Source organism: Aulonocara stuartgranti, assembly GCF_965226115.1.
Source record: "Aulonocara stuartgranti genome assembly, chromosome: 14".
Taxonomy (NCBI): Eukaryota; Metazoa; Chordata; class Actinopteri; order Cichliformes; family Cichlidae; genus Aulonocara; species Aulonocara stuartgranti.
The window spans coordinates 21,549,301-21,572,044 of record NC_138950.1 but is presented as its reverse complement, the minus strand read 5'-3'; the positions used below and the strand labels follow the sequence as shown (position 1 = coordinate 21,572,044).

Here is a 22,744-nt window from a genome sequence, read left to right as displayed (position 1 = left end):
TGCAGTTCTGGAGGCCGACCGCGCACACGGCAACGGCGGGCAAACAGTTCCGGAGGCCGACCACGTGGAAGGCAGTGGCGGCCACCGAGCAGGTCCGGAGGACGGCCGCGATGCCAGCGGCGGCGACGAACACCTTCCGGAGGCCGTCCCCGAAGGCCATGATGCCATCTCAGAGGCCCGGAAAACGGCCGGCAGAGGCGAGGCGGAACGGGTCGAGCTGGCACCGACGGCGGCGTGGCAACCACAGGACCAGACGAGGCAGGACCAGACGAAGCAGGACCAGACGAAGCAGAGGCAGGACCAGACGAGGACGAAGCAGAGGCAGGACCAGACGAGGACGAAGCAGAGGCAGGACCAGACGAAGATGATGAAGACACGGAGGCTGGACCAGGCGAAGATGATGAAGACACGGAGGCTGGACCAGGCGAAGATGATGAAGACGGCAGCGGGACGGCTGCGGAACCTGACGGCAGCGGGACGGCTGCGGAAGGTGATGTGGAGATGTGCTGGCTGGGTCCTCCAGGACCACCAGCAGATGTGAGGATGTGCTGGGTGGGCTCCACGGGCCCTCCAGCAGACGAGGCTTGAGGCTGGCTGGGTTCTCCTAAACCCCCAGCAGACGACACTTGAGGCTGGCTGGGTTCTCCTAAACCCCCAGCAGACGACACTTGAGGCTGGCCGGGCTCCTCAGGCCCTCCAGCCGACGACACTTGAGGCTGGCCGGGCTCCTCAGGCCCTCCAGCCGACGAGGCAGGACGCTGGCTGGGTTCACCTGAACCCCCAGCTAACATGACTTGAGACTGGACGGGCTCCTCAGGCCCTCCAGGGAAAGCAGTCTCTAAAGCAGCAGGTACGGAGACCTCTGCCAGTGTGGACACTGGCTGGGACTGAGCAGCACCGTGGCTAGACTCAGGCAGCAACAGTGGGATACAGTCCTCAGAGGGCTGGAAGTGTTCCCCAATACACTCAGCAGAGGACTGAGGCGGACGGGTGAACTCACTTGAGCTCTCAGGGGGTGCTGAGAGCCGAGACTGTTCAGGTGAGTTCTCCGGTGAGGCTGCTGGTGCTGGTGTCTTGACCTCTAGGGGTCCAGAGTTGGCTGGTGACTGACACCCAGCCTCTGGGGAGGCCCTAGAGGGAGCAACTGCCTCTGAGATGGCCAGCTTAAATGAACCAGCAAAAGTTTGTGTGGAGTGTGTTCCCTGCTGTGAGGATAAAGGCTGGGTAAATGAGTGGACAGGCTGCTGAACTGGTGGCAACTGAGCTACAGGTAGCAAAGTAGTAACAGGTGGTGGAGTGGCTGGCTGAACTGATAAGGCTGATGACTCTTTTGCCAACTGAGCTATTGACTGGGCTATGGACTGTAACATGGTGTCTACTGGGTCTGACTGTGACTGTGATGGAGGTGATGAGTGAGTGGCTGACTGAGTTAGCGACTGCTGGGAAGCTAACCGAGCTACCGGCTGAGCAGCTGACTCAACGAACACAGCCCCGGTATAAACAGTCATATGAACTGGTGAAACAGACAGAGCGTCTTTTCCACTCACCACAGCCGGCAGTTCTGAAGTCCTATTCTCCAGCTGTGGGGCGACGCGCCGACGGCGCGATCGTCGCTTCCTCCCGGGCAAAACCTCCGGCGGGCCGGGCAAAACCTCCGGCGGGCCGGGCAAAACCTCCGGCGTCCGGCTGGGTTGGGAAGCGATAGCGGCTGGTGGGTGTAGGTGAAGTTCGTGAAGGATGAAGTCTTGCGCGAGTGGGTGTAGTGAGTCCAATAGCCAGGGATAATCCGTGAGCAGCTGTTGCAGTCTGGCTTCCAGAACGTGGAGGAATGCTTCTCCCTCATGCTCTAGCCACAGGTTGATTATTTGTGAAGCGGAGTTCGTGATGAGGTCCCGAAGCTCCGTGGGTGGGGTGAATGCCGCTGGATCCATATCTGGCTGGTCCGTACTGTCACGGCGAGTGAGGTGAGCCGTGACAGAAACATGAAACTCAAATAATAAACATCATCATCATCAACACTACAAGAGAACAAGAAAACAATCCCTGATGCAAACTAAAACATAATAAAACTCAAACTACTGGGTCCAACGGACCCAGAACCGTGACAACATGTGAATCTTAATCAGGTTAATTTTAAAGTGCACGCACATTCCTGTTCTAATCACGCTCTCTGTTTGTGTGTGTTGTTGTCAGTCTCTGGAGGAGTGTGAGAGCCACGGCTTGCCTCCCACAGAGCAGGGAAGATTAGATCTGGAGATGAAGATCGAAGACACCAAAGAAAACATGCGCAAAGCCGAGGTGTGTGACTCAGATCGTCAACGTTTACTGCTGTCTCAGGGTCTGTGTTTAAATATAACCCTGTGCGTATGGTGTTTGCACTTTGTTCCCATCTTCATGTAGCTCTCTTTCCCAGTGCTTTATTTTCATCTCGTAGTCTAAAGGCACGCAAGGTCAGGTGAAGTGAAAACACCAAAATGTGGGTGAATGTAGCGTGTCAGTTGTTCTATCCTGTCAAAACCTGGGCGCCGCATGGAGCTACAAGGATACAGAGAACAGATGAATAGATGATCCTTTTCCAACAAATGTTCAGAACACAAACTTTGGAAATACAGCGTGAATTTATTTGAGTACTTATTATGGAGCGGCCTGTCACAGAACGTTTTGCAGTATGTGCACTAATGCTGACACATAAAGGAACGAACAGGAAAAAAACGTTTCCAAGAGAGTCTGCCTTGGATAGCAACATGAGATTTATTTTTATAGAAGTAAGAAAAAAGAGAAGGAAAAAATCTGTGATGCGATATTGATATCAAAAATAAGCAGATGTTATTTTCTGTGTTATTACTGTTGTGTACGGGAAGCTTATTTTTCATTGTTTTAATAGGTCTCTAATGAATGGCTAATGTTTGTTGTTCTGAAACACCATGAAATCTGTGGTACACATTTACATAGAAGTACTTAATGTTGCATATCGTTGTAAACGAGCTGAAGTGCTGCCCACTCTTTGGGCCGATGTATTTTGAATTGAATGAAGAGTGAAATTGGCCGTATGCTCTCACTCTGCACACCCTCTTTGACGTAGCAGGGTATATTTTAACAAGCATGGCCCACGAGTTATCGTCACACTTTTGCCAACATAAGATGTGACAGATCATTTATGTTATTCACCTACACAAATCTGAAAAAACTAATTAATTACATCCTTGATGTATGTCATAGCTTACAGTTACATTTCTCTTAATATCCCACTGTTACTACATGCAGGTATAACGCATTGTAGGTTAAAAACAGCTGTAATGTTTTAGATTATTTTATTATATTATAATGAAAATGTTGATACAAGGTCAGATGATCACATATTTTTATTGTTTCTTTGACCACTTTCTCCTCAGGCTTTCAATCCACATGTACCTCTTTCTGTTTCCATCCTCCCACTCTTTTCCCTCTACACACCCTAGCCAGATACTTATTGATTGCGCATCGATTCCCACAGAGATCACTGCACCGTGCGCTATCCTTCTCAGCCTAATCCTCTCTGTTCGCTCCCAGAAGTCTATATTTCTATTCATTCTGCTTTTCAGCTTCATTGCATTTGGCTCATTCTCTATCTAACTTCCTCTTTGGCTCCACACTACCTTTGTTATCAGGCTTTTGCATATTTGGCACCCTCTGCTGTCAAGTTAAGAAACATTTGCTTTGTCGTCATGCATTCGAATAATTTAGCAGCTATCAGTAGCTTGTGATCTCACTTCCCTCAAAATAATTAGAGAATCTTTTCATAGCAAAGTGCAAACATGTGTCCACGTCACCTTTTTTTCTGTGCTTCATCATCTGTCTTTCTCTCGTGCTTCCCTTTAATTTCTCTTCTAGACCAGCATTACCTTGACTAAGATGGTGAATATTTTATGAGCTCTTTGATACTAATGGCTTTATCACAGACCTCTTATCACAGATTTATAAAGGGAGTGAAAGCAGGGCAAAAGACATTATGTAGGTTTGATGGGAACATTAGCTGTATTTTTTGTATTATTGATGGGAGCATTATCTGTATTATCTGTGAATTAGCTCCATCTTCCTTCCATCAAGCCTTTTCCAGTAGCAATATCAATCACAAAGCCAAGCCAGGCCTATACATTAGTTACACTACCCAAAAATATTAAGGGAACACTTGGTCATCACAGTATAACAGGAAGTCGGTTAGACTTCCTACTTCATATCAGTGTGTCAGGATAGGAAGCATAAACTGGTGCAGGTGAGTGACAACAGGTGTGCTAGAGAGGCAACACTAAGACAACCCCTTATCCCCCCTCGACAGCCAACACAACAAACACTAGGCAGACTTTTGCAACAGCAGCTGGACTACTGAGCAGTTAATTCACAGGATACATGGGTTTTGAAAACAACTTCTCAGGGTTACAGGCTGTTGTTTCACTTCAGGGCCACACCCTTTTCAGCAGCCAGTAGTGCAACCAGGTATACAGATGTCATTTGTGTGTGATTTCTGTGTTTCGTCTTTCGGGGACTGGTGTATCAGTTTACCCCCTTAAACCTCTCCCTCACCTTACAAGCCGCATGAGTTCAGCCCTGAGATTATTAAGTCTGTCAGGTATAATGATAATACCTTACCTTGATCTTTGGATTTGTGCCTCATCGTGCAACAAGGGTGAACAGGTAACAATCCAGTTTACCACCTCGAGGCCTTGGGGGGATGTTGGTCATTTGGGACAAAAGCTCCCTACGTCCAACACAGCAGACCAACTTCAACAAGTTGTCTCTAGATTCTGCATCCATGATGGGACGGTCAACTCGAGAGGGACTGGAATTCAGGCTCTGCTCGAGTCCTTTCAGCTCAGGGTAAGAGTGGCTGTTCAAATATGCCTGAAGCTGCTAGAGATGCTTACAGCAACCTTTGAAGCCTGGCCATCTGAGGGTTCATCTGGTAGCAGTATGGGTAAACCATGATGACCATATCAAGAGTTGGTCCCTTAGCACGCATTTTTGGGTAATGCAGTTTCCGCATGGTGCCAAGAGTTTGCTGCCCCCTAGAGGGAAATGGCTTGCAGCATGGGACCTGGCATTGGTCTTGCAGGACCTGGGCAGGTCACCTGTTACGCAGGTATATCCATGATGGAGAAGTTATTAAAAAGTGTTTTTCTTTTAGCAGCTGCAACAGTTAGCGAGCTCCATGTACTCTCTTTCAAACCTGTACTTTATGCTGGAAACTTGATGGCTCTGAAGTAATGCTGTGGCCAAATGTGGCTGTTCTACCCAAGATCTTGACATCCAGCCATACTAATGAAGCCATAGAACTTCAGGCGTGCGACCCTCCCCCCTTAGATCAGAGTGGAGGATGCAGTGGATTTTTTGTGTCTATAGATTAGGGAAACACAGAACTTTAGGCACTCAGAGCAGTTCTTTATTAGTTATAATAGGAAGAACACGGGAAAAGCTCTGTCCAAGCAGGGATTTTCCCACTGAGTTGTTGACACAGTAAAACGGGTGTACGAAGTAACAGGTGCACCTGTCCCTTCAGATGTTAGTTGTCAGTGTACCAGGGTTATGGCCACATGAGGCGTTCCACTAAGTGAAATCTATGCAGGGGCATCCTGGGCAGCGTCTTGCACGTCTAAATGTCATTAGCTTAGTAACTTAAGTTTTTTTGTGATGATAAGTTGTTCCCTTAAATATTTAAGTGCTGCATTTCTGAGGAATTTGTGTTTTTCTGGCTAAGCAGTCTCTACGTCATATCATAACAAGCAGACTATCTGGTATGCCTGCTTAAGCTTGCACGATTACAATCAGTCAGTAATCAAGACTGTTATTATTTACTGTAGTTAAAGCTGTGGTTTAAAGCCAGTGTTTACAGTTAAAACAACAACTGTTGAAATGCTTATTGAATATAAAACTGCAGGTGAAACTGTGTCGAAAATAGAAGTTGTGAATTTGAGATAAAACATTATAGCTGCTTCTAATTTTAATGTAAAGGCTGAAAATGTCAGCAAGTTTCCTGTTTTTTTTGTTGTTTTACAGTTTTCTATGAGCATTTTTTTATCACAAACATGAAGCAAAAACCATATATGTAAATTTGTTGGCCCACGGTTTTAGCCAAATCTTTAATTAAATATGTTAAAAAGCCAAGGGAGGCTGGGAGGTTTATATTGACAGGATTATGCATTTTAGCTGTGTGGACATGATTGGAAAAAGCAAGGCCGAGTTTTTTTGTTTGTTTGTTTCTATGATGGTCACAAAAAACTATACAAAATGAAACGCCTCACACTTTTTATAGTGCTGTATTTATTTTTCAGTGTTTTGTTATAGTTTGCACCGTTCAGTCTCCACAGATATCCAATTTTTCTAAAGTGGAATCAGTAAATACTGACAGAAAGGGAAGAGTTATGTATTCTGTGCTCTACAGATGAGCCTGTTTGTGTCTTTCTCTGAAACTGCTTGACAGTTATTACCATAACAAGGCTTAACAGCATAACTAAGTGATATGAGTGATTCTTGCTATGATAAAAGACAAGTGAAGATGGTCAAAATATACAATTAAATGCGTTATATATTCTTTTATAAATGATATAGTATGCCCCAGGCTAGCCTGTAATGCGCTGCTGAAGCTAATTAATAAAACAACATGTTCCCAAGATCAGATATCAGGAGAAAACACAGCACTGGGATGAAGGGAACACTTTTGATCTCATTAATTTGTCAGAGAGAGGCACATGGCAGTTGTATTGCATATGCTGTAGGAGATACATACTGTGTGCAGGTCATTCGGACTGAAGCTAATCAGATTAAGATTTTCTCCAATTTCTCTTAATGGAAAATCCTAAATTTTAAAGCTACCAGCTCTTTTATGCTTTGAAGTACAAGTTTAAACCAAAATCTAAAATTCCTTTATTTAAAATAAACGATTATGGGCATTTTTGCTGCTTTCCTATTTATAAGAAGCTCTCAGAGGGGGTGGGAGTGAGAACAGCTGAGGCAAGGGGCTGTTTCCATACGTAGCTGTCGGAGGCTGTTCTCAAACTGCCTCCACTAGACAATCTGGCCTTGTTGACTCACAACATCAGAGCAGGGAGTAGGTTGTGCTCTCAAAAGTATTTCACTACAAGCAAGCAAAACTAACAAGAGTTGGAAAGTTGACTGAGTGGATCTGCTCATATTTTTCTACACTATGTGTATTGACATGTGAGCACAATTGAATAAATAGGGCATAGACATAGCCATGAGTCTCAGCAAACCAACCCAGACCAGTTGGTTTGCTGAGATGATGACAGAATGCACTGTGAAAACTTATAGTACATATAGGGAGTGATTGCAGTGGTCCCCCTGTGCCTTTTATAGTTTAAATAACTCTTCTTTGCTGTTTGTCTATCACAAGGAGCTCACATACCACATTATTGCTTTTATCAGCATAGCTGCTGTTATGTGTTTAAATGCTTGTTTGTAGCACCTTTTGTATAACACAGTTTGACTTCCGTAGAGGTCTTTGTACAAGACGTGAACCCAGAATCCTTAATAATTCAATCATAAATCAATAATTGATTTACAGCTGGACTCCTGATGTTCAGTTCTGCTGGCCAGAGTACTAATGAGCTCATGTCACGGCGAGGTATCTGTCTGTTCATCCACAATTCACAAAAATCGCTGCTTCTCCTCAGGTATTGATCAGACTTTAGTGCAACTTGCACACAATGATCAGCCGAGTCTCCACCCAAATTGTGCTCAAGGTCAAGGTGACATTTGTCATTTTATGGACTTTTATGGGCTTTTTATTGTGATGGATGGTAATCCAGATGATCTGCTAAGCTACTGATGTCCTGGTTTTCCCTGCGAGTTTTCTATCTATCTATCCTCCATCTATTTTTCTATTTCTTTCAGTTTTGCTAGTATTGATTATGGATGCTCTGTCTGCCTGACTGTGTGCACTCTATCCACATGTGATTTGCACTCACACCATTGGCTGTGCTTCATATTGACTTACATTAATGATTTAGTGCTGCAGCTTTCCTTAAGGAACAGTTGCTAGCAGTGTAATGGCCATTATTTGTCCCCATCTTAGTCTGGTATGTTTATGGTTCAGTAGCAACAGCCAAGGCTGGTGTTTGTTAGGTGCTGCTAACGGAAGGGAAAAACTGAGGCCCATGAAGTGGCTCAGGCCTTTATTGATCAAAGTGTGGGAGTCTGTCTTGACGGCGTGTCTTTCTGTCTTACTCCGTGCCTCTGTGGGATGGAGCTATCAGCTATCAGTCTGCTCTGTCAGCACTGGTGAGAAAGGAAAGAAGCAGGTAATGAAAGAGGAAATTGATGAAAACAATGAGAGACAGAAGGAAAAGGAGACAGGATTAGAGATAAGAGCGAGCTGATGCGAGAGAGCTTCAATGTATATCTCAGGGGTTCCTCTACTGGTGGATATAGCATCATCATCTAGTCTCATTAGAGTGCAGCAAGTTTTGATGATTTGTTGCTTAGGAGACTGTGTGACCCAGTTTTTAAACATTTTGGGGTGAAAATTCAGTTTGCATTGAACAGAACTCGTGCAGCTGTCAAGATGTCAAAATGAAAGCTGTGACATGAGTAGAAATGGCTCCTTATGTTTCCTCTAACATACAGCTTCATTGTAATTTCCATCTTTTTCTTTAGGACCTTGCATTTTAGTAATCCCATCGTTTATGTAGGTAGTTGGAGCATTATTAGCATGTTTGCTAATAACCAGTCATTTGTATAGTGTTTTATATCATCCTTTCTTTTAAAGATTGATATTGGACTTTGCAGCCTTGGTACATGTGCTTCTTTAACAATCTTAACCTCTTTGCTCTCCAAAGACAATAAAGTTGAAAGCTGAAGCTCGGCTGGACCTTCTACGCCAAGTTGGGGTTGCCGTGGATACCTGGCTAAAGAGCGCCATGAACCAGGTGTGTATTGTCAGTGAGTGTTGGGAAAGCATGCAGGTATGCTGTGTGCTCATGTGCATGTCCCTGACCTGTGTGAAGATTTATTTGATATGCGTATGGTTGTGTTTGCAGTCATATCTTTGAGCACTTTTTTTTGTTGTTGTTTGTATATTTTGTGTGTATGTGTCTGCCTGTTTGCAATATGTGTATAAACCCCTGACTCTCTCCGTGCATGCTGTAGGTGATGGAGGAGCTGGAGAATGAACGTTGGGCCAGCTACACTTCCCACGACCCCTCACTGTCGGTGAGACACAGCCCCTCACTACATCTGCATTGCAGCTATTTTTTGCCAAGCCAGAACAATTAAACTTGTCTACCACTGGACAAAATTTGGACAAAATATTTAAAATGTATATATTTAAAAGTAGTTTTAAACAAAACATGGGTCCTAATGTTACTACCAGCCTGCAATATCTGTTCTCACTTGGCTAGAAAATGCAATTCCTACACCTACAGGGTAAATAACAAACTATATGACAAAGATGAATGTGCCCACCTACTGGATGTTTAGTGCTTTGGCTGTTGGAGTCTTAGGCTTTTTAAAGTGGATGTAATCATATGTAGGAGCTGATTAAGTCTAGTGCTAACTAGAGGTCTGGTTTCTGGGGAGATCAGTCCACAACTGATGTGTTGCATTGTGTGTTTTTCTTTTCATGTATGTATCTCACTATATTAGCAGTGTGTTTGAGATCATTATCATGCTGAAGTGTGAAGCCACTGACAATCAGACAGTTTCAAAGTGGTGTACATGGTGGATCACTATCTGTCTTTTCTATGTTCACCACTTGCTGAAATGCAAACCATGACAGAGCCTTCACCATGTTTTACAGATGGCTGTAGACACCCACTGTTGAACCTTTTTTTTTTTTATCTCCATCAACAATTTGGACCTGAAATTTGAAATTTGGATTCATTACTCCATCAGACCAGTTGCCACTGATTTTCAGTCGAGTTCTCGTGTAATTTGAAGTACCTCAGTCTTTTATCCCAGTTTCCTTTCATTAAGAAGTGCTTCTTGACATCCACCCCTTCTACCGAGAGCATTTCTGAATGGATCAGCTAAAGGGTCAGCTGCATCTCTCAGCTCCTGCTGTCCAAGGAGCTTTCCTGTTTCATAAGGACACAACTTTCAGATGCTGTTCATCTGCTGTAGATAGGTTTCTCTTACACATGCCACTTGTTCTCTTGTCTTCTACCTGTCCAGTTTGCTCAATTTTTTTAAGGACACACTGCACGCCATGCTGAGTTATGCCAAGCTTTTAGCTAATAGCTCTTTGGGAATCACCTTATTACTATTTTAAGGTGTTTGAAAGCCTGGAGAACTATAGCTAAAGAGCACTTTAAAACGTTACAAGAATTTCTCGCTCCTTGTAAGCAAAATATAAAGAAATGGCTCAAGACTTTTGCACACTTTTTTGTAACTGTGTTTATTGCATTGACACTGGCCTGCTGTACCCACTAAAATGAACACCCTCACATCAGTAAGCTGTATATGATCTTTTGATTTCCCAACTGTCTCTCAGTAAATTCTTCAAATTCACTACACAAGCACGGCACTCAATTCAGCACATTCAAAAATGAAATGCTAAACTTTTAACACACGGGCTCATGGCTGCTCATTCTTTATGGTTTCATTATCCGTGAAAATCTCCCAACCAGAGTAGCTCTCCTGACAGATTACTTTCTGAAAGATGTAAATTGATAAATAATTGACCTTGGCCCTGCTGCCTAATCATCTATCACACCAGTTAAAGACTCTTAAAACGCCCCACTTCCTCAGTGGAATACTGATGTAGTTCTCTCTTAACTTTATTTCACAGCTCTTAGCTTTAATGACAAAGTAGACAGATAGGACGTCTTTTGTGTATCATCTCATCATGTTTGTGAAAGTGTGCGCAAACTGTATGAATGTGCTAATGGGTCCCAAGTTTTTCATGCTCTGTGCAGAACTCCACCCTAAAAATATTAGACACTTTAGAAATACAGCTTTTATCACAGAGGTATTTTATTATGAAGTATCAAAGTGCCATATATAAACTATACACTGGCTGTAATTCAGCCTTACATGCTGTGTTCTTTTGTGTAGGGATATTTCTGCGTAATTATGTTTGTGCATTTGTATGTGAGTTGTCTTCTCTGCATTAGCTTTACAGGGAGGCAAGTGTGCCAATCACTAGTAGAGTGATCCCACATGGGGCTTTGTGAGGAGACGTGTGTCTGTCTGTCAACAAGACTAAACATAGCTAGTCTGCTTTATTGGAAGCACTTGACATTCTGCTCATGTGATATTGCAGCTTGCAGCTAACACTAGAGAGAAAGAGAGAGAGAGAGAGAGAGAGACAGACACTGAACTTAAGAAAGAGAGAAAATGGAGAGAGAGATGAGCTAAATGGAAAAAGAATGAAAGAGGCATTTGTGCAGTTAAAGGGTGAAAGAAGCAGCAGCAGAGAGACAAGTACTGAAGAATGAGAAAAGTTAATTGGCTGTAAAAAAAAAAAAAAAAAAGAAGAAGAAGAGGAGGGGTATGAGGTGAAGGAGAAGAGCAGAGATGAGGAGAAACTCATGTCAGAGCAGAGGCATTGGAGGTGAGAAAGGTGGGGGTGAAAACAGCCAATAACTTGCTGTAATGTGATTTTATACTATAAGAGATATAAGGTGTGGCATGTTTGCTCAGACAAAATGGTCCCCACACCTTGAGTCTCCTCAAGATTTGATCACGGTGCACAAACCTGCAGGTCAAATCCAATTTGTAATGAGCCAATCACATGGCATCAACTAATTTCTGCATGTAGATATGGTTAAGATGACCTGCTGACTAACTGAGCATCAGAATGAGGAAGGAGGCTGATTTAAGTGAATGTGGTGTAAGCTTTTCAGAAGCTGCTGATCTACTGGGACACATAACCATCTCTATCTACAGAGTCTAAAAAGTAGAAAATGTCTAGAAGGGGTCAGTTCTGTGGGTGAAGATGAACACAAACTCAGATGATCAGTCATTACAGTCAAGGTATGCAGAAGAGCATCTCTAAACATACATCGTGCTTTAAAGCAGATTGGCTGTAGCAGCAGAAGACCGCATTTCTGCTGCAGCGTTTGGATAGTATTTGGTCACACAGCATAAAAGCATGAATCCCTGCTGGCTGCTTGTGATGGTGTGGGAGATATTTTCTTGTCACCTGATCCCTTTAGTACCAACTGAGCATCATTTAAATGCCACAGATATGCCGTGGCGGACAAAACTGTGTCAACTGTGTGATGCCATCATGTCAATTTGGACCCAAATCTCTGATTAATTCAACAAGGTGCTGGAATCACCTTGTTGAATGTATGCAATGAAGAATTAAAGCAGTTATAAAGGCAAAAGGGGTCAAAGCCACAAGAAAGATGTGCTTAATAGTGTCCAGTGAGTGTATGTCTCAAAATATTTTATACTAAAAACAGTCAGGAGGGTTAAAATTTTGAACAATATTTATCTTCTTTTGACGGCATTTTAAAACTTCTCTTGTCCTATTTACAAGATTTGTCTGTTGTAGGCGTTTGCTGAAAACTCAGTGTGGTTTAGATGTCATTAAAAGAACAGACCAGGAGGCACATTGAGTATTCAGGCATATGACAGCAGTTCATCTGACATAGATTTTATTTGGAGAGCCTGGGGAGACTGACAGCAGCAAAGAAAGCTGGGACATTGTTATTAACAGGGTGCAAGAAAAAGAGACAGTATGAGAAGGGAAGGAAAAGTCAGAAGTGACCGATAACAAAGAAAGAACAAAGGATTGATGTAGTGCGAGTAATAATCTGCACAGGACGTGACAGAAACACAATGAAAGTAGGGAGCAGGCTCTCTCCTCGGCCGTTTCTTCATCCCACTCAGGTTTATTAATCTGAATGAAATACTGCAAGCCTTAAAAACCTCAGGCCTCTCAGACAGCAACTGCCTTCATTACAATAACACTTTTGCAGTTATTACCTCCAGGAACAGTAAAATCTTGCACTGGCCTGTCTCCGCTGTATTGGTACATATACTGAGATGTATATTTTGTGGTACTTTATAGGGTTATTACTGGAATACATACTGGCCTTTACTTCAGGGATTAAAAGGAACTGGTCTCTGGGCTAAGCAGCGTATTCTTAAATCAACAAAGAGGATAAGCTTAATGTGAACCAACAAACAAGCAGCCACTAAAGAAATGTGGCCCTGACTGAAGCCTCCACGCCGTAGGTTCTACATGGCTGTGCTTGAAATCACCTTCTCTTTACAATGAAATTACCCTTGTCCAGGTAGTAGTGGTAAATGATGTGTTACATCAGGGGTTTATTATTTAACATGGACACTTATCAATTACTAACAGACCGCAGCAGTGTTTATTTTATGTGGTTCAGACATGTCAGTAACTATTGAAAGGATCACAGGACTGTGTCCTGATGTTTAGGTGAAACACACTCACACTCAGTTTATCTTATCCTGTAACACGTTTTCCTAAAAACGAAGTCATCTTCACGGCAGCACATCACTTAGGATGGCGTGGTTTTTAGGCAACTGTATCCAAACTGCTGAATGGATTGCCATGAATGTTGGTGTGCACATTTATGTGCCCCTCAAGATTCATTTTAACAAAACTGATGTTCCTCAGATCTCACTTTTTCATGCGTTAGCAGGACAAAACAACAAAAATTAAGGCCAGTCCTGTCAGTTTAACTATTACTGTGTTTTTACCAAGCTAATTATAGTCAGTACTTATTCATATGGTAAATGCTACTGTTATTCTATTTATTTTAGAAATCATGGCTGAACAATATACAGCATCACGGCAAATGTAATGTTTTTATTATGCAGGTAACAGTTTTAAAGAAGCACAAACGTAAGTCCATGTTTATATTTCTTCTAGGTAAAAAGTATGCTCACAATCAGGAAAACAAAAAAAGGAGGAAGAGAGGTCTATACATTATTTTTTAACACAAGCAATTTTTTTGATTCATCATCATCTCCCTGAGGTCAGCTCAGGTCAGCAGGTCAACAGGAAAAATGACCAAAAACACCTCAAAATTGCAGCAGCCATGCATCCTCAGATCCAGGAAAAAAAATGTAGGAGTGACATTATCTAAAATACTTAGCAGCCATTTCCTGAAATTAATTGGATGACAATTTTCCAGTACAGATTAATATCAGGTAAATATCAGAGCATTAGATCCAGTCTCTTTGTACAGCAAAAATAAATGACGTGTGTACAAATGTGTTTAGGCTCTTGATACAAAATACAAGACTTTAAAGACCAAATTACACTTGATACAAATTCAATACAAGAGCTTTAACCTCCTAGGACTTGGCGTCCACATATGTGGACATCACATTTTGGGTTATTTAGACCAAAATACTCAATTTTGCTCTACAAGGGCCTGATATCCACTTACGAGGACATTATACTGCTACTGTTCTATTGAAATGTTAAACGAATATCCTCATATGTGGCTCTCATTTTTCTTAGAAACAAAAATCAGGTAAAAAAAAATCTGGTAATTCTTTGTTTTTACATTCATCGGGTCCCAATCAGTCCAAATATCAAAAAGAAATTAAAAATGCATGCTGTGGAAGAGTTCGGGTCTTAGGCGGTTAAAAATAAAACATATTAAAAGCCTTTGGTAACGTGTTACCAAGTGGGTAAAAACAGAAAGCCTTCCTCCTAAAGCAAATAGTGTTAATGACACACCCATGTCAAGGTGCAAAAACATTCCCTATTTTCTTACCCATTCCTTCAGATAGTTTTGATAACAGTGTCTTTTTTATTACAGAATCATATGTCAAACTCTGGAGATTAACTAAAGTACTAAAGACATACATGTTTTGTTGTGCACCGTTATAGAGTTTACTGTGTCAACAGAAATCTGATGACTAAACACAATGAACTGAGAACACACACACACACACACACACACACACACACACACACACACACACACACACACACACACACACACACACACACGCTATTTTCTCTCCCCATCTATTGTTACTGGTCAGGTCAGCCTTCTGTCTGTGATAGATCTTTCTACCAGCTGTATCACATGACTTCCCTGTAAGCCAGTGAAATTCACATGGAACAAACGAGGGAGTGGCTGGCTCATTTGAAACATTAGTCCTGGTACACCTGTGTCAAAAAAGCTACAGTACACACACTGAGCAGGATAGAGAAACTCAGACAGGAAGGAGCGATAGAAAGGTAAGGAACTATCTGTACAGATGGAAAAATACTACAGGTGGCGAATAGACAAGACATAGTCTCGCAGCTGGTTATCGGACGCATAGTAGAAAGTGAGAAGAGAAGCTGGGATCATAACACAGCTGGGGAGCTGCAAGGTTAGTTTGAAGCAGTAGAAATAAACAGATAACAGTATACCTAACTAGGCATCACTTGGACAGCAGGAGTTGTGAGCACTTTGACTTTTTTTTAACTGGTTTACATTAATAATTTAGCTAAACATCAAAGAAAATATAAATATACTGAGCATTTTACCATCTGGTATCATGTAAAATATGTTAAATGTTTTGCATTTAAACAGCTGTTGTTGTGTTTTTGCTCTTGAATATAGGCGTGTGTTTTAATCATTAACTTTAAAGGTGAGTGGAGCTTTTCTTGTTTGTCCTTGTACTTATCAGAGGTTTTCATTGTGGATCTGTTTGTGTGTTAAAGGGCACAGTGGACCTGGAGCGTGAAGAGGGTGAAGAGTGTGAGGAGAATATGGAGGTTTTTGACGACAGCAGCTCCAGCCCTTCGGGGACCCTCCGCAACTACCCGCTAACCTGCAAAGTCCTGTATTCATACAAGGTGTGAAGCAGCATGCACACAGTTACAGGGTGACACACACCTGCATGCACACAGCATCAAATATCTGCCTACTAGAAAGGAAACACCTGCAGCACACAGTATTATTGTTGACATATGTATGCCATTTAAATACCTCATTAACTAATCATTAATAGAGAATTGTTTGGTTATATGGAGGACATCTTAGGTCAACTGAACTCCTCCTCTTGCTGTTTAGATGTCCTGCCAACAAGTTTTTTCAAAAAGGTCTCAAAGACTTTAGAGTCAGACCTGTTACAGATCGTCAACTTTTCCTTAATGTCAGGTGTGTTTCCGGAACCACTAAAAACTGCTGTAATAAAACCTATACTGAAAAAGGACAGTCTTGACAAGACACAAATGAACAACTACAGGCCGATTTCAAATCTCCCATTTTTAAGTAAGATCATTGAAAAAGCAGTTTCTCAACAGCTCAATTACTTCTTAAAACAGAATAACTGCTGTGATGCCTTCCAGTTAGGTTTTAGACAGAACCACAGCACTGAAACTGCTCTGACCAAAGTGTTTAATGACATATGTCTGAATACAGACAGTGGAAAAATGTCAGTCTTAGTTTTACTGGATCTCAGTGCAGCATTTGATACAGTTGACCACAACATATTACTCAAACGACTGGAGAACTGGGCAGGTCTTTCAGGAACTGTACTAAACTGGTTCAAAACATACGTAGAAAACAGGAAATACTTTGTATCAATAGGTAACTTCACATCTGAGCAGACAAGCATCACATGTGGAGTTCCCCAAGGTTCCATCTTGGGACCCCCTCTGTTTAACATTTACATGCTCCCACTGGCACAGATTATAAACAACAACAAAATAAACTATCACAGCTATGCAGATGACACACAAATATATATCACAATGTCACCAGGAGACCGAGGCCCTGTACAGGCTCTTGGTAAATGCATTGAGGAAATTAATGACTGGTTGTGCCACAATTTTCTCCAGCTAAACAAAAACAAAACTGAGGTAATAGTCTTTGGCGCCAAAGAAAAACGATTACAGGTCACCAGAGAACTTCAATCTCTACACCTAAAAACCACAAACCAGGCGAGAAATTTGGGTGTAGTGATGGATGCAGACCTAAACTTAGAAAAACACATTAAGACAATAACAAAGTCAGCTTACTATCACCTCAAGAATATATCAAGGATAAAAGATCTGATGTCCCAACAGGACCTGGAAAAACTAGTCCATGCATTCATTTTTAGTAGGCTTGATTACTGTAACAGCATCTTTACAGGTCTACCTAAAAAATCAGTCAGACAACTACAGCTCATTCAGAACTCTGCTGCTCGAGTCCTCACTAAGACCAAAAAAGTGGACCACATCAGTCCAGCTCTGAGGTCTTTACACTGCCTGCCTGTCCGTCAGAGGATAGACTTTAAAGTTCTGATGCTGATGCTGGTCTGGGATGATCAGGAAGAGGAGTACAGAAGTCTGGTGAGGAACTTTGTCGCATGGAGTCACACAAACCACCTGCAACTCAACACCTCAAAGACTAAGGAACTGGTTGTGGACTTCGGGAGGTCCAGAGAAGGTCCACTGCCGGTTCAGATAGAGGGGGAGGAGGTGGAGGTGGTCAACAAGTACAAGTACCTCGGGCTGTGGGTGGACAATAAACTGGACTGGTCATGCAACACAGAGCACCTGTATAAAAAATCCCAAAGCCGACTGTACTTCCTCAGGAGGCTGAGGTCTTTTAACATCTGCAGGAAGCTCCTGAGGATGTTTTACCAGTCGGTGGTTGCTGGAGTACTTTTCTATGCTGTGGTGTGCTGGGGGAGCAGCACAGCAAAGAGGGACTCATCCAGGCTGGAGAAACTGATCAGGAAGGCTAGCTCTGTGGTCGGCATGAAGCTGGACACTCTGGTGACAGTGGCAGAGAAAAGGACATTAAAGAAACTGCTGGACATTATGAACAATGCTGGGCATCCTCTGCACACGGCCATAAACAATCAGAAGAGTCTGTTCAGTGACAGGTTGCTTCTCCCCAAGACAAGAACTAACAGACTTAAAAACTCCTTTGTCCCACACGCCATCAGACTGTTTAACTCCTCTCTGGAGGGGAGAGGGAGGGGAAACAGGAGGACAAAGGAGGGGGGAACAACTAAGCTGCAGTGCCTCTTCACCTCACTGTACAATACCTTGTGCAATACTTTTTGTAAATAGTCAACAGTGCAATAGACTCAATACTTGAAATGTGCAATTCACTTGTATTTTTATTTTTTATTCCTATTTATTCTATTTATCCCCTTTGTATATTTTATTTATATTTGTCTCTGTATTTATATGTGTGTGTGTGTGTGTGTGTGTGTGTGTGTGTGTGTGTGTGTGTGTATATATATATATATATATATAACAATTCTGTAACTGTAACTTCGGTCGTTGCTGTGCTTTTTTTGGAAGTCGAATTTCCCAGAGGAACCCACCCGAGGGATTAATAAAGTTCTAGCTTATCTTATCTTATCTTATCTTATCTTATCTTATCTCTTATAAAGCTCTGAATGGTTTAGGACCAAAATACATCAGTGACCTCCTGACCCAGTATGAACCTTCCAGATCCCTCAGGTCATCTGGATCCGGTCTTTTATCAGTTCCCAGAGTCAGAACCAGACACGGAGAAGCTGCATTCAGCTTTTATGCTCCTTATATCTGGAACAAACTCCCAGAAAGCCTCAGATCAGCTGAAACACTCGGTTTATTTAAATCCAGGTTGAAGACTCACCTGTTCTCAGCTGCATTTGAATAAAGCACCAAATCCACACTTTTAAGCTTAAATTTCAAAACTAACATTTTAACTACTGATTTTATCTATTTCTGATTTTATCTGTTTTGATTTTATATACTGTTTTGTTTGTTTGTCTGTTAATTAGTTAGTTAGTTTGCTTGTTTTAATCAATTTTAAATCATACTTTTTATTTGTTTTTGTTTCTAATGTCTCTGTAAAGCACTTTGAATCACCTTGTTGTTGGATTGTGCTATACAAATAAACTTGCCTTGCCTTGCCTATAAGGTTTGGCTACTCCCTTTTTCTGTCCTTTCACATCTGCTGACCTTTCCTCCTTTCATACTCTCCTACTCTCCTTCCCACTTTCTCTGTTTTTCTTTCTTTAACTTCCGCTGTGTCTCTTCCTCAGGCCTCCCAACCAGATGAGTTAACTATCGATGAACAGGAGATGTTGGAGGTCATTGAGGACGGAGACATGGAGGACTGGGTTAAGGTACCCGATCGCAGTCAAGTGCTGTAGATGTGTATCGCATTTTTTTTGCCAGTTGAATAATTTGATCGTTGTTGTGCTACTGTCTGTACTGACATGATTTTTGGGGCTTCTTTTGTTGTTGTTGTTTATTTGTTTGTTTCTCAGGCACGCAATAAGGCAGGTCAGGTGGGCTATGTCCCAGAGAAATACCTGCAGTTCCCGACCTCCAACAGTCTGCTGAGCATGCTCCAGTCTCTGGCTACGCTCGATGCTCGGTCACACACTTCGTCTAACTCAACAGAGCCAGAGCTGCACTCGGGCTGCATAAACGGAGACACAAATAGTAAGTAACCCTGTAAGCACAGTTGCTGTGAAGGATTAATTAAACTTCATGGCAGTAGTTAAAGGAAAGAGGTTAATTCTAGTTGTACCCGTGTAAATGAGTTTTCACCCATAATGAGGTTATTGTGGGCCACTAACTGAGGCATTTTTCTCTTTACTGCTTCTGTAGAGTACACTGAGTACACTAAGCAGGGTATTATTGGAAAGGGGAAATGTAGGGGTTGCCCACTGAACCTTGCTGGGATGCTCTAAATAAACACCCTTGACCCTAATCATTTCAGTTCATTTACAATACTCTACAAGGGTCTTGAGCAATGCTTCATTTCTTTATATTTTGCATCCAAGGAGATCATTTTTAAAGTGGTCTTGAGCAATAGTTATTCAGGCTTTCCAGAGGTTTTCCAAAGACCAAATATTGTATTTCCATGTATGTTTGCACTTTTAATAAATCACAGTACTGCATGTCAATGAACTAGAACCAGTGCCTTCTGTAAAAATCCTGTCTCATATTCAAAGAGAACAAAAAGAGAACAAGAGCGGAGCATTAACCTGACTGTTACCTGTTAACTTTTGCTGTTTTATTTCTGCAGCCCTGTGGGTTGTATTCACAAGTTCATTTAAAAGTAAATTAAACTGGTAGACATAAAGTTTGAGCTGAAATTCAAGACAGCCTTAAAAAAGGAGCTGGAGTTACTTGTACAGGCCGTACCTATCTGGTCATCAATGCAAACGATGCATAACTTAATTATTTCATACAGCCAGAAACCTGCATTAATCGAGCTTTATTGGTCAAGCACCATTTCACTGACAACAAAAACAAGGAGAGGAAACTGGGTGGTTGTAACTTTTGCTATATAAAACTCTTTATTTTATGTTATTTTTTAGTCTTTGCATGCTTCTTTACCTGCCTTATTTAAAACCTTATCTTCTCCTACTGTGCTCTTACTCTTCATCCGTTTTTCTTTTTATTACTTTGTATCTGCTGTGCCTGAATAGTTAGACCAGGCTCATGAGCAAATCCACTGCTGTTTGTATATCTTCTGCTCTCCAGCGGTGTATACCATTTTCTTAATAACAGTAAGGGCCCTGCAGACAAGAAACTGCATTTCCCTGAGAATAATTGTTCCGACGGTATACTTATAATTGTTTTTTCTCCCTCTCTCTCTATCGTCCTTTCTCTCTGCAGTGGTGTACGTGCGTGCACTTTATGATTACGAGGGTCAGGCGGATGAGGAACTCTCCTTTTCCGAGGGAGCTGTGATCCGCTTGTTGAGCCGTGACACTCAGACAGATGACGGCTTCTGGGAGGGGGAGCTGAACGGGCGGGTGGGCGTTTTCCCCTCCGTGTTGGTAGAAGATCTTACAGAGAATGGAGAGACCAGCGCGGGAGGGGCAGGTGACACACAGGTACAGTAACACCTGTACACACATGAATTAATCTCACAGATAACATACAAGTCATCTTAGGTAACAGGACTTACTCTAGACCTGAATGAGACATTTGGTCTTATCAGTGTTTTCTCAGGGGAGAAATACCAAAGACTGTGTGTAGTCGACTGTGCCAGTTTATACCCCTATCCCTTCCTCCTTTCCTGCTTGTTGTCCATTTGATCTATCAGCAAGTCAGAGTTCAAAAACAGTGCATTAGAACTGCCGTGTTTGTGCAGCATTCTGATAAAAAACCTGCACTGCAATCACAGAAAAGAGGTCTTATCTGTGCCACTGAGTGCTGCCCTATTAGAGGCTCAGCAGCAGGAAGGATATGGCCTCTCCCTTCCTATAAGCCTGTAGACATAACACGCAACCCAACATCTTTTAAGTGCTATGCAGGGAATGTTGGTTAAAAAAAGTATCCTGGTCAAGTTTTGTGTTGTAGCCCACTTTGTCTTTTCTTTATTTCCACCACTCTCTGTAGATCTCTCCTTCTTTGAAACTGCCATCTTCTCTGCCACCTCTTCCGCTGTACGACCAGCCTCCCATCAGCCCCTTCACCAGCCCCGAGACTTCCACCCCACCTCCTCTGCCACGTTCCCCTTCCGCTGCTCTTAATGGGGAGCACAAGCTTCCTCTGCCTGCCTCGTCACACAAAGGACCGCTGTCAGCTCACAGTAAGACAACCAATACAACAACAACCATGTTTAACGAAAAGTGAGATTTCTGAGGAAGGTAATCGGGGCTTTTAATTTGAAATTTTGTCTCGCTCACTCTAGATCAAAGCTCTGGCAGGAGTCCAGTATCTCCAGGATTTGCTAAGACTCAGCCACCAAGATTCACTCCTGAAGGAGGCCCGGGCAAACTACGACCTGTTAGTATCAGTGTTACTCAAGAAGTGTTTTTTTGTGCACAATGTGTGTGTGTGAGTGTTTGTGTGTTCGAGCTGTCTTTTTATTTCCTCCCATCTCTGGAAAGCACAGAGGGAATGCATCCAAATTTGCAAATGGATTAGATTTTAGTGGTCAAAGATCTTTCTGGGTTTTTTATGGCTTTTCCCAGCAACAAAGACCTCTTCATCCTCATTCATACTACGCCACAGTAATTTAGCCATAGATAAACAAAAGACCATGCTGTTTCACTCTATATGAAAACATTCATTCAGAGGGTAGGGTGCACAGCATTTCTTTATCACAGACAAAAAATGACATGTACGGCTGTAAACTGCACTTCCTTTTCTTTCAACAGACATCTTGAAAGGAGATGTCTTGAAAGATCTCTTTCAAGACATCTCCTGGATTAAAAGTGTAGTTGAACTTCTTTACACTGGTAGAAACGGGAGTTTCACTGGTCCGGCCCACATCCCCACCCTGCTGCTTAGCCTTTGCAAGTGGCTGACATCATTGCTAGCATTTACACTTGTGATGTTGTGCCTGTGTTACTTTGTAATTTTGCCACTGAAACACTAGTCGGCGGTGAGGTTTCTCTCTTCAACTCAATTCATTGTCTTCTTCTCGATTAAAAAAAGGCATCAGAAAAAGAAGAGAAGCAAGAAATAAACGTTCACTGCGGGCCGCATCAGCGTGACATGTAGTTAGATTACAGTGTATGTCACGGCACAGGATTTCACAGGGACTTAAAGAAACTAATGAAGAAAATAATCAGCAGATGAATGTATGACATATAAGTAACCGTCAATTTTTCGAAGATGGTTTGGCACGCTGTGCTCTGATGACATGTGAAGGATACTTAAGTGTTCGTTAAACTGTGTGACCTACAGATCCCAACAATAGGTTGAAAACACAGTTTTTTTTGTTAGAGTCTAAAAGCAGACAATTCCCTACTTTTCCTGTTCGTTGATAACACATTTGTGTCTCGCAGCAGGAAGTGAACATTTAACTGTTTGTCAAATTAAGAAAAGTAGGTCGCCCCTATTATCACCTTGACTTCA

At 42.3% G+C, this 22,744-nt stretch overlaps 1 protein-coding gene across 2 annotated transcripts in view; it reads left to right on the top strand.

Moving 5' to 3' along the window:
• fchsd2 (FCH and double SH3 domains 2) overlaps positions 1-22,744 on the top strand; it is a 77,441-nt gene that overhangs the window by 51,017 nt on the left and 3,680 nt on the right. For both annotated transcript variants that reach the window (XM_082502000.1, XM_082502001.1), the window contains 9 exons: positions 2,194-2,298; positions 8,829-8,918; positions 9,139-9,201; positions 15,644-15,778; positions 18,958-19,041; positions 19,186-19,363; positions 20,549-20,769; positions 21,278-21,470; positions 21,573-21,667. In XM_082502000.1, the coding sequence (XP_082358126.1) occupies positions 2,194-2,298; positions 8,829-8,918; positions 9,139-9,201; positions 15,644-15,778; positions 18,958-19,041; positions 19,186-19,363; positions 20,549-20,769; positions 21,278-21,470; positions 21,573-21,667 (1,164 nt within the window). The remainder of the gene's footprint in view (positions 1-2,193; positions 2,299-8,828; positions 8,919-9,138; positions 9,202-15,643; positions 15,779-18,957; positions 19,042-19,185; positions 19,364-20,548; positions 20,770-21,277; positions 21,471-21,572; positions 21,668-22,744) is intronic.